Genomic DNA, 12,749 nt, shown 5'->3' with positions numbered 1-12,749 from the left:
TTTCAATTCTGGAGGAATGGAACCAACGTGCCAATAATCATTAAACGGTTTGGTGATGGCGTCAATAGAAACTCCATCCAAATTCCGGAGCATTTTATTGCTTACTCTATCGTTGCCTGCCGCCGATGTGGAGCGTAGGCTGGCCAGGGCCGCACGAATCTCGGCTGCAGTAAAATCTTGATCCAGATCGGCATTGGGAGCACCTTTATACGGTTCATAAGTGTCACTATCGACTTTGGTGTTTAGGTACGTGGAGCAGAGAAGGTCCATCATTGGCTTTTCCCCACCTGGAAAGGAGTGTAAGATCTTAAGCATATTCTCTTGAGAGGCGCTCTTCGATTGGTCTGGATTGAGTAGGTGTTTTAGCAATGTCCATGGATTTTTGCTACCCAGCTGTCCATTATTCCTATCACAGATTTGATACCACTGCGATGAACTAAGGAGTGTCGAGTAGTCCTGAATCTTTTGGTCGAGTTCCGCCAGACGAAGTTTAAGCTGACGGTTATGCTTGTTTTTCAACCATTCTGCTTGTAGCGTTTGCTGTTGTTCCCAGAGGTTAATTAACTTTGAGTCCGGTTTAGGTCTCGCTATTCTATTTGGAGAATATGCAGAAGACAAAGATAATGTTCAATAGCCTGGCAAGGGAACAAGAATTCAGGATCGCCAGTCAGCCTCTAGAATCTGTAAATGAATATGTTTATCTAGGTCAATTACTCACAGGGGACCCTGATCATGAGAAAGAAATTTACAGAAGAATAAAATTAGGTTGGAGTGCATACGGCAGGCATTGCCAAATCCTGACTGGGAGCTTACCACTGTCGTTGAAAAGAAAAGTGTACAATCATTGCATTCTACCGGTGCTAACATACGGGGCAGAAACTTGGAGGTTAACAAAGAAGCTCGAGAACAAGTTAAGGACCGCACAAAGAGCAATGGAACGAAAAATCTTAGGAGTAACGTTAAGAGACAGGAAGAGAGCGGTGTGGATCAGAGAACAAACGGGGGTAGACGATATTCTAGTTGACATTAAGCGGAAGAAATGGAGCTGGGCAGGCCATGTAATGCGTAGGATGGATAACCGGAGGACGAATACAAGAACGGCGATGGGACACTGTAGCTTGCGTTCCCAGGGTTAAGGAACTTGTCCGGTTAGTGATCGTATTCTATTGGACACGCGCGCCATTAATGGCACTGCCGAGAAGTCCGCGCGCGGCACCAGACGAGAAGCATGGCGCGCCGGTGCCTGCGAACGCCGAGAATTGTTGCCTCGCTTGCCGCAGATTCAGTGCACTTGTGGCGCAGCCTGCTAATGCGTCGGGTTGCTGTTCTTGAGGAACCCTTGCGACGTGGTTCGATTCCGCTCAGCATCGAAGAAAACTTAAGGGATATATTTTTCGTCATTTTAAAGCGGGCACATTCCCAGTGGCACATACTTAGTTACCCAAGTCGGCGTCACAGACGTTCATTTAAGAGTGGCACACACCTACTGGCGCATACCCAGTGACCCAAGTTGGCATCAAACAGGTTCATTGAAGTAGGCACAGACGGAGTGGCACATAGCCATTACTCCAAGTCAGTGTCTTCGAACAGCGGTGCCTATACCCATCCCCATCGGGCTCGTTGAAGAGCGGCACGTATACGTAAACATTGGCATACATTGCCATGTGAGTAAACACATGACATGGCAATGTATACGCTCAGTGAGCCAAGTTAGTCTGCCGGTTCGCTTCGTACCGTTACCTCAGAAGTGCAGCCTGATGCGCTAACCATCCGACCGCGGACTCCCCTGTGAACCAGGTACGTATAGGCGGGAAAACGGTTAGATACAAACACAGGTACATAGAGATAAACCCCAGAAACTGAATGATGCACCCAAAGAATACTGAACAGAATCGCACCCACGCCACAAAGCTTCCTCAAGAACAGCAACGCAACGCTTTAGTAGGCTGCGCCACAAATGCACTGGGTATGTGCTGCTTTTCAATGAATGCCTTTCACACCAACGCTATGAATGAATTCTGGGGTTTTACGTGCCAAAATCATGATTTAATTATGAGGCACGCCATAGCGGTGTACTCCAGAATAACTTTGAACACCAGGAAATCTTTAACGTGCCCCCAATGCACGGGACACGGGCGTTTCTGCATTTCGACGCCATCGAAATGCGGCCGCCGCGACCTCGTGCTTTGCAGCGCAACACCATATAGCCGCTAAGCCACCGCGTCGGGTACGCTAGCTACCACAGGCTGTGCCACAAATGCACTGGGCACGTGCGCCGCTCTTCAGTGAACATCTCGCCAATTTGGGTCACTAATATGTGCCACTGAGTCTGCGGCAAGTCAGGGAACAATTCTCAGCATTCGCAAGCCCTGGCACGCCACGCTGCTCGTCCCGGAGGCCACGCGCAGACTTCTCGGCAGCACCATTAGATGGCGCAGCATGCCTAGAAAGAAACGCGAGAAAGGAGCACTGTTGCCGCATGACGGTTTCTCGGCGTGCGCACACAGTTGGAGGCCACGTGCAGGCTTCACGGTGGCGGCGCCGAGTGTTTTTAAGGAAGCGTGAAAGAGGAATCTCACCGCAGCACCCGCCTCAGACATAACTCGTTTTGACGGTGGCAATGCGTTGTGTCATTGTATTGATTTAATTCAAAACGCGTTACCGTGGAGTCAACGTGACAGTGGTTATGCCGAATTTTTATTGTGAAACCAAGGCTTACTTAATTTGCTACATAAGAGGAGGTCAGCTAGCCCTCGGGGCTGGGGGAGGGGGCAGTGCCCCTCTCCCCCCCATCAGCATAAGGTATACAAAGTTATGTTGTTGTGTGGCTCAATTAATGTGAGTGTTGCAAAGTGCATGTCAACTTCTCACGCTGCTATATGGGCAAATTACTGCATAATGGTCCCGTCATACATAATTCTTTCAAACGAAAGACGTGGGTCAGTTCCCTGAATTGGGCCTTAAACAACTTCCCTCCTTAACTAGTGTTGACACTGTCAAAGGAGAAAGGGAAAGAAAATTAACTCCCCCTCACAATAAAATCTGCGGGGACGCTCACCCATGAAATCAGATATCCAAGCAGAGGTGCCATACCTAAAAATCCGGCAGATCCCACGACCTGTGGGAATTGATGTTATGCCAAGCAGTGTGCAGGAGCCTAACAAGTTAACGAAATGACCATGAGAGCACCAAGACGTAGGCGGCTCTTTCATGACCTACATAACACGCTTGTCATGACATTCATGTCATGAGTCCTCAGGAGTCCCTTTAGCTACACCTAAGAGACATTAAGGCGAAAGCCTTAGTCATGCTCATGACTATGAGTTCGACCATCAACCTTTAGCCTTTTCCTTCACTTAGTACCACATCCGAACAAATTCCATTGGTTTTTGAGTGTTAATCTTTTTTCGCTGAGTGATTGTCATTTTTACTGAGTCATGGTACCAACATTGACCTCTACCACAATGGTTTAGTGCTTCCTTCAATTAGTGCCCACGTCCGAACCCATTTCAGTGGTTTTAAAGTGTTAATCTTTTTTCGCTGAGTCATTGTCATTTTTGCTGAGTCATGCTCATGACTATGACCATCATCCTTTAGCCTTTTCCTTCACTTAGTACTACATCCAAACCCATTCAATTGGTTTTTGAGTGTTAAACTTTTTTTGCTGAGTCATGGTCCTGACTATGACTTCTAACATTATCATTTAGTTTCTTTCACTTAGTGCCCACGTCAGAACCCATTCCAGTGGTTTTTGAGTGTTAAATCTTTTTTTGCTGAGTCATTGTCATTTTTGCTGAGTAATGGTCCTGACTGACTTTTACCAGCCTCCTTTAGTGTTTCCTTCACTTAGTACCCACGTCCGAACCCATTTTAGTGATTTTTGAGTGTTAATCATTTTCGCTGGGTCATTGTCATGACCTACATGACACGCATATCATGACATTTATGTCATGACCTATCATTTATGTTCGTCATACACACCTGTCATACTATGCCAATTTTGGTACCTACCAAGTTAACGAAACAACCATGAGAGCACCAAGATGTAGGCGGCTGTTTCATGACCTACATGATATGCATGTCATGACATTCATGACATGACATATCATTTATGTCATGACATGACATATCAGGTATGTTTGTCATATACTCTTGTGATAGTATGCCAATTTTGGTACATACTAAATTAACAAGACGACCATGAGAGCACAAAGACGTAGGCGGCTAGATAGATAGATAGATAGATAGATACTGTCAAAGTAACAAATGTTCGCCAAGAAATGCTTCGCATTTAAAAACCTCTGCTGCCATGTAAAACATTCAAGCCACGGGACTGAAGCTGTCATGCTTTATTAACACTCATTCTTTCAAATGAAAGCAAGGTGTAATACGGCAAATTTAGCCATGCACTAAACTCAAAAGGAAGACAAGTGCAATTACAAAGTGATTACAAAGCACTGTAATTACAAAACAAAGAGTTATTACAAAGGTATTACAAAGCAAATTACCACAGATATCAGATTACGAAACTGTGGAGGACACTGTTGGCCACAACAAAATTTGTAAACAAATAAATGAGAACAAAGAGAAGAAATGACTGGTGTCAAAAGTAAACTGTACCTTGAAAATAACAATAGGAACTTGACTGAAGGGCTTACATGAATATATGTTGGCTATAAATGTCTCAGTTACCCAACCAGTGACATACTTAATAAGCATGCCGTCTCTGTGGTCATTCAGTATGCAGTGGCATTTACACACAAATACATTGGAGCTTTTCACAGTACGATTACAATCAACAAAATCCAGTTAATTTGAGCTTATGCGCTTCGGCAACAAAGCTACCAAAGCAACAGGAAAACAGCAACCTTTCAAATTGTATATTTCAGCTCCACAATGTACTCGGGCCTATAGCACATTTTCTATGACACTAATAAAGCAAGAAAAGCGTGCAAGAACTCCCCTGAAGTTGTCTAAGTATGCATAAGCGTACTCCTAAGTTTCAGTTGGGCCACCCCCATATTTCAATTTCGCCAACCACCCAATTTCAAGTTGGCCCACCCCCAATTTCAAGTTGGCCCACACACAATTTCAGTCGGCCCACCCCCAAGTTTCAGTTGGCCCATCCCCAAATTTCAAGTTGACCCACCCTTACTATAGGCTTCCCCATGCATTTTCTATGGAACCCTATCCACGACCGCTCGATGAAACGCACGAGGTGCGGCCTGCCATGTTGTGCGGCGAAGTATGGGCGGAGCAGTGAAGCAAAAGTTGGCATTTGCCGCCGCTCTTTTAGGGTTGGCGCCACTGCTGCGGGACCCTCTCTCCGGGAAGGCACAGCAGGAGAGATTTCATGTCTCGCTTGCGCGCCTTTCGTCCTCATGCGCACGTGGTAGTATAAATGTGTCGAGGTCCTTCTCGTGTTGCATGTGACACTATCCCGCGCAACTGTTGCATGCCGCTGTGTGCTACTAACGCAAGAAAAGATCCATTAATCCGGTTCCATGAGTTTCCCTCTGATGTAGAATGCCGTAAAGCATGGGTGAAAAACATTTCGTGACAGGAAATAAAGTGGCAAAGGAAGCACTTGGGAATCGAGTGACAGGTTTTTGATTATTGAGTTCACTTCACTGACGGCCACACTGAGGAATTGTATAAGGTGTTTCTAAGCAAATTGTTACAGCTGCTATTGGCGAATTGGACCGGGGACCTGAATGCAACTCTGCAGCGGTTAAAACTCGCCTACAAGCCTCTGTTACAGAAGGTAGTACAATTTTAAAGCTGTTGAACGAGGCGCTTTTCCGTGGCTTCACATCGTGCGCCGTTTGGGGCTATGTGAGCCCATTAGCAGCCCAATACCAACTTCTGGGTATAATGATATCCTTGCAGGCAGCGTTGAGATTTTATTTTATATTTTGGAAACAGAAAGCACAACTCTGGCATCAAGAAAATGTAAACGCAAAGCGCGGCCGCTGCCAAAGGAACGTAGAGTTAATATATATGGCTGGAGCCATATAAACTAACTCTAAAGGAACGCTCCCACCAGTGCCTGCCCCGGAGCAGTGGCTCCGCTGCGGTGGCGCGGAGAACAAAGCGTCTTACACCGGTTTCGGGTGATGTGGCAGGCTGCACCTCTTGCATTTCATCGAGCGGCCGTGCCCTATGTATCGCTATGGTTATGCATAAATCTGATCATATGAGTATTCTCTTGGATCAATTTTGTTTTATTTCTTTTGGTTTCAATTGCTTTTATCGCTTATAAAGTTACCGATCACCTACATTTATATTATAACGATTGAATGTCTTAACTTCGCAAATTACACATTTTTTGTGTAGATACAAGGCATTACACTTTTTGCGTCACAGCCAGATATTCCTGGGGTACTCGCCAAGAAATGCTTACGTATTAAAAGTACACATGGTGCCACAGGAAACTTTGGAAACGCGGGTTGCAGGACCACGGCAGCTATAAGGACTGCTTCAGCTTATGCAATTTACTGATGACATGGAATGTAACTATTACACAGCTCTAAGTGTAACTTCTACAACACTTTAATCTTTGGTTCAACACTTATCAGTGCTGTTCAAATCAGTGTTCTAACGAAGGAGTGTGCTGGCAAGAATTGTGGTTGCAGAGCCAGATGAAAAGGAGCCTAACAAAACAGCTGAGCTCGTAATTATCTTGGTCTTTCCAAAACACAGATCACAATTTGGCAACGATAGCTGCTTTAGATAGTGCCAAGATAGCTTTTGCTCGCAGAGCTGCAGACTGCACAATTATAGCTTAATACCAAACACAAACAAAAAATTGCACTCACAGTCTCCTGTGCTCCTAATGACATCAGAAAGTGCTGATGTAGCAAAGCTGTAAACACCTGGCACACTGTGGCAAATAAACAAAACACTGTTCCTGCTGCAACAACCCTAGCAGGCATGAATGCCTATTCCACAGCCACATCTGTTAGCTCAGTCCCATAAAACCCTGTATAATGCTAGGCCATACAAAGGAAGGCCATGCACTCCTACATAAAGCTCGAGTAATGTCAGTGTATCTGCACTTGCAACTAAAAGGTCTATGGTATAGAACAAAGGACTAGCAATTGGGACTAAAGAACAGGAATGGGAGGCTGGAGACCATAAAGGGAAGCCTAGAGACCAACATCACGAATAGCAACATTCATGCAACTAACGGCAAGAATTTATATTGACATCGGTCTTCCCAAGTCGGCAACATCTTATCAACCACTTCAACAACTCCGTCTGCAAACATGCAAGTAGCCTGTAGCAAGTGGCAACAAATCAAATTAGAATACAAGCAAGTGAACTTGCTAAAAGCAGTGAAGAGGTCTGTAAGCAAGAATCATTATCCTAAGGTGTGCTTTTAGGTGTGCTAGAGGCAAATGTTATGTCAAGCTAAGGATATAAGACTAGCTTTTAAAAATGCCCAAAGCATCATGCCTTGGACAGCGCATCTGTAAGTGAGAAAATGACAGAATTGTAAGACAGAATTGGCAGTACCATTGTGAAGATATACATAGTAGTAACTCCAATGTGTAACATGACCCGTTTATAATTGGTAAATTGCAGTCAAGTGTTGATAGTAAAATAGTCATTAAGTTGCAGTCCTACAGGGAAGAAAATGCAGTTTGGCCAATATTGTTGAATTTCCTTACACAATTCACTGGTGCTACCTCTTCACACTACTTCATTGATGCTTTTTATTGGAATGCAGGGTCCTCTGCATACGGGCCTCTGACTTAAAGCAGGGAGCAACGCATGATATCCGCAATCACCAGCAATCACCAGCATTTGAATTGTGAAATAATTGTGAAGCCCTTTCAGTGTAATTACAATTCTGCAACTGAGTCATCCATAAAGTGTAAACTAACAATCTAGACTAATTCAATATTTGCCTTCAGCATCCCTCTAATGTAAGTACTGTGTAACATCACTGTACACACAAGAAAAAATGTTTTAGCACAATGCAATGCCATTTACACACCGCATGCCACATCGCAAGCAAGACTTCATTCCAAAGCACTTTAACAAGAGTTAATTCACCATGCTACTTGTTATCATCGATCATGTTTGCTTAGGCTGGCATATCTTTCTTTTGATCAGAGATTTATGTTAGCAAAACATTCAAGCAATAAAGGAACCATTCTGCTTTCTTGCAAGCATTTGTGATCCTCGCAGCCTTAAGGAACATTTTGAATAAGTGGCGCTGAGCTGTCACGCACAATCATACTGTCTACAGCTACAGTGAGCACACATTAATTAACAAACAGGCAGGGTACATAGGCTGCCACAGTAAAATTTCTGTGCTCTCAAGAAGAGAAAAGAAATGTCAAAAGTGTATTCACCACAGAGGAACGTCTCACGTGTCCCATACATATGCAAAAAGTGATTGCAAGCACACTTACTCCTCCTCTGTACAGAGGTATAAACATGAAACACAGCACTGAAAAGCTGCTAAACTAATGCATTCAGGATCAATTATCCCTGTTCTTTCACAACCAGTTTTACTCGCACACGCCACAGTTAGCAATTAATAAAAACGCCTCTGCCTACCCACAGGAAGTTTACACATCGATGATTGAAGAAAAAAAAAAACGCTTACAACATCAGTAGGAAGTCCTCGCACAGTCAAATTCTCAATTTCAGCTGTCGCTCATGTGGCACTGCCCAGCATTCGAGAAATATTTTTTTATTTGAAGCAGTTATCACTGGGTTTCACGAGAGACCTTGGAATAGAACACAAACGTAACAGCTTTACCTCATGCTTCACAATATGTGCTAACAAACTGTATCGTGCCTACCAAATGGCACAACTTAGATGAAACAGTGCCAACTTATGCGAGCTACGCATAGTCAGAGTTTTTTTCTACACAGTGTAGTTCTTTTTTTTTTTCACTTGTTTCTTTCCCAGCTATCAATGTCAATGATAGCAGAGTGGGTCAGCAACAAAAGCACAGCCAGTGGAGGCCCTAGAAAAAGTAACAGACATTTTTATGGGGCACCCATCATTGAAGCAATGACCAAGCATATGTCTAAAGGAACTTTATAATAGTCACAGAAAAAAAAAAGCCTACAAATTCTCTGAGCTGACACTTAATTATATTGCAGATTCACCACGCACCTTGTCTCCTTGCACCTCATAAACAGATAAACCATCTCTATCTCAAACTCTATTTCCATGTCATGTGCCGTACATACATTCAAGTGTCGCTCCCTTGTAGCATGTGACACGATGCTTGTCTTAACAGCAACCTCTCACAGCATTACACAAGGCAGACAGTGAGTTGAATCCTCCCTCATGCGGAATGTATCAAACCTTCAACTACCTGCAAGGCCGGTCATCACAGGACATCACAGGACATCACAGAAGCATAAGTTCTGTAGCATACACACGCAAAGCTCCAAGAAGACAACATGTTCTGAATGTGGAAGCATTTTGAGTCACCTTTAGACAAATGCACGCGAGCCACACATGAAGCCAAAACAGGAAGCACTGAATAGCTGCCGCAAAAACTGGCAAACACCTTTTAATCAAGAAACAATGAATACAGCTCCCTATCTGAACCAACCAAAGAAAAAATGATACACTAAAAAATAAAGGAGCCTCACAAGGGTACATACAAACAAATAACTACGCATGAGCAACTTTAACGAAGTCAAACTCCTTGATCGCTATTTTACGCTCACTACAGTTTCTTTGAAAGCTACCTTCAAGATATGCTTTTTGACGAGCATTCAGAGCAGCTTACAGATTAAAATAAAGCAGATTAAAATAAACAAACTTTTACTTACAAGTAACAGATGATTAAAGTGTTGAACACACTATCACCAATCAATGTTTACACTGCAAATTTAGCATGCTGTTGGACCTTCTTGCCCATTCATCCACTACACCGATTGGTTTGAGCAGTGCAAAGCAAATAGTAATCAGCAAAGCCCTGAATGTTAAGATGTGCTACTTAATCTTCACATCCAAGGATATTTTGAGTATTGAGCCAATTATAGTGACACTGGAATCCTCACTTGACTACATTAAAATGCAAAGCAACAAGAAACTACGAATAATGCTGAGAATACTGTGCATAAAGTCGTGAGATTGAACATGGAAAACATTTGGTCATCTGTTTACGTTCGTGTGGCCTTACAAAATATGTGTTGCACGTTCCTAGTACCGTAATCAGAGCATCCTTCTCAAAACATGTCAAGCCCGAATCGCGAGTGTCACGTAACACACATAAAACAATCGCCTTTGATTGTATGTTACAAGTAGTACACCAAAAGCAATCTATCACAGCATACAGAAACACAGCCTATTGCACACTAGGATCTTTGTTTCTAAATTAAAGAAGAAAACGACTTAGAAACAGAAAGCATTGCAAGACATCAATGAGTCACCATTATCATTGCCTTGAGACATAGAAATGCAACAGATAACAGTCGTTCATGTCTGTGCACCACCCACCAGCCCGACTGAATGAATGAATGCATGACCAAAACAAGCATACCACGATCGTTCAAGAAAAGGCCTACACATATGTGCTTCGTGGTCAACACATATAGGCCCCACGGCTACTCAATGCAAGCAGATAAGGCTTATGTTATTCAATTGTTATGCATAACAATTGCCACACCGAGTTAACAGGCATAAGTAATATTCATTATAATTACCAGTGGCAAAAAAAGTGTGTAGCTTCATCAAAGCTCACCAAAATAAAAGCACACCCACAACCTGTATACAGTTCAGTGCACAGAGGGTGCCCTGAGTTGAGAAAAACTGGCAGTGCAACGACAAAGAAAAGGAGCAACAAAACGCATGCATGGCGAACGAGCAAGTCTCCTTGATTCATCCAACAACACGTAAGGTGGTGCCTGCAAGTGCCACACGCGCGAGGGTAAACGCTGTCTACTTGTAGAACTTGATCTCGCTCTCGACAACATCCTTGAAGAGCTCCTGCAGCTCTTGCGTGCTCCCAGGATTGTCCAGGTAGCTGTCCACCTCGCGGATGCACTTGGCCTCCAGCTCGGTCATAAGCGCATGCAGTGCTTTGCCCGACGCATTGCCCGTCTGCATCGCCTGCAGGGCTTGCTCGTGGTGCCGGTACAGGGTGTGACGGCGGTCAACGGTGAACTCGAAGCGTGGCTTGGTCTGTGCACACAGCAGAAAGGGAAGCAGAAAGAACTTGGGGCAAGTGATGCAACTTAGTTTTGGGATCTTCAGCCAGCCTAACTGAAAGGCTGTCTATATATTGGCTATATATGGGCTATATGTGGGCTATATATTGGCTGGCTTCCAGCCCTATGCTAGACCTATGCTAGCCGTATGCTTAGCCGTATGCTTAAAGAGCATTTTCTGTGCTAGTTACTACAAGGGAATTTGAAAAAAAAACAGTTGTTCAGTCAGCCTGTCCTGTCTATGTGTCCCTTTCATTATAACTGACTGGTTTGTACTGAAATCTAGCAATTTATGGATTTGTTCCCATGCAGCATTTCAAGCAATTGTGATGGCACCAGGAGTTATTACAAGGTCACATTTTCTATTCCAGGCAAAGGCAGTTTGCCGGTGAGTGGTGGATAAAACACCTGCCTTATAGTCTACTGCGTTCTGGGGTCCTAGCACAGAAGTTTTCACGGAGCCAAGAAAGAACAAGATCCTGTCATTTCTTGGTTTCCTTTCTGTGAAAATATATATACAGTTAAACCTGGATATAACGAAATGGACAAATTCCCGAAAAACTTCGGTTATAAAGGGGATTTGGTTATATGCAGGTTCGGCGCGAAAATTCGAAAAAGAAATGCTAACCATATTTTACTCGATTCTAACGCGCCCTCAATTTACTTTACGAATTTTCTGACACGATTTACTTTGGAAACTTCAGTTAGTTGAATAAGCAAGCCACTTGTGCTTGGCGGAAGGCCAAGAAGAATGAGCTCGGAGTATATTGCACTAAAGCACTCGTGCAAGTCCGCGTAATGTGTGCACACAATCTCTGTTCTTGATGTGTGGGCGCTCTGCCCGTTGCATCTGTACACAGCGTGCACTGCAACTGAAATATACATTATAGCGAGCAATGCGCAAAAGGCACTGCCTGTAAAATGCATGCACCATGACCCCATAATATCCCTTGCGGACATGCAAGGGATGTCCCTGGGACACAGAAAGTGCGGTCAAGCGATCATGTCAGGGATTCCCGCCAGATGTATTCGACACATCCCTAGGATGTCCATGTCTCAGCAGTGGATTTCGACAGGATATCCATAGGACGTCATTGTTGTAATGGGGTAAACAACTTAATTCAGGCCTAACTTAGATGTTCTGAGGTTATACAGTTAGAGCTTTTAATTTACCTGCACTAAAGTGGGGACTGAGTACATTTACTAAGTACATTATTGCTACACTACCACATGTTTTGGGTTTGGAATGGAAAAGAAACGTAGTTATAGCGATGCCAAGTATCCTCCTAGGCTCCAACAAAATATTCTCAATCACTGTGGTGTTACAATAGTAGTAAACACTGTTTGTACAAGCTCTTAAAGGGACCCTGAAACGATTTTGACGATTTTGTACACACGTACTGAGTCGTTAGAGTAGGTAGGTCCTTCTGATCATTAATTGACGCATCTAAGCGCTCCACGTAAAGTGTGTAATCTATTATAAGGTTTTAAAAAAGTACATCACTACGGATCACAGCACGCGAATCGGCTGAGTTTTGTGACCAAGTGACACGATTTGA

The 12,749-nt window shown here is 43.7% G+C and overlaps 1 protein-coding gene across 3 annotated transcripts in view; it reads right to left on the bottom strand.

Annotated features, from left to right (window-relative positions):
• Positions 1-4,243: 4,243 nt before the first annotated feature.
• LOC119441674 (secernin-2) overlaps positions 4,244-12,749 on the bottom strand; it is a 79,949-nt gene continuing 71,443 nt past the window's right edge. For all 3 annotated transcript variants that reach the window (XM_037706270.2, XM_049661521.1, XM_037706271.2), the window contains exon 8: positions 4,244-11,164. In XM_037706270.2, the coding sequence (XP_037562198.1) occupies positions 10,922-11,164 (243 nt within the window). In that variant the 3' untranslated portion in view covers positions 4,244-10,921. The remainder of the gene's footprint in view (positions 11,165-12,749) is intronic.

This window comes from Dermacentor silvarum, chromosome 2, assembly GCF_013339745.2.
Source record: "Dermacentor silvarum isolate Dsil-2018 chromosome 2, BIME_Dsil_1.4, whole genome shotgun sequence".
Lineage (NCBI taxonomy): Eukaryota > Metazoa > Arthropoda > Arachnida > Ixodida > Ixodidae > Dermacentor > Dermacentor silvarum.
This window is presented reverse-complemented; position numbering and strand designations above follow the sequence as displayed.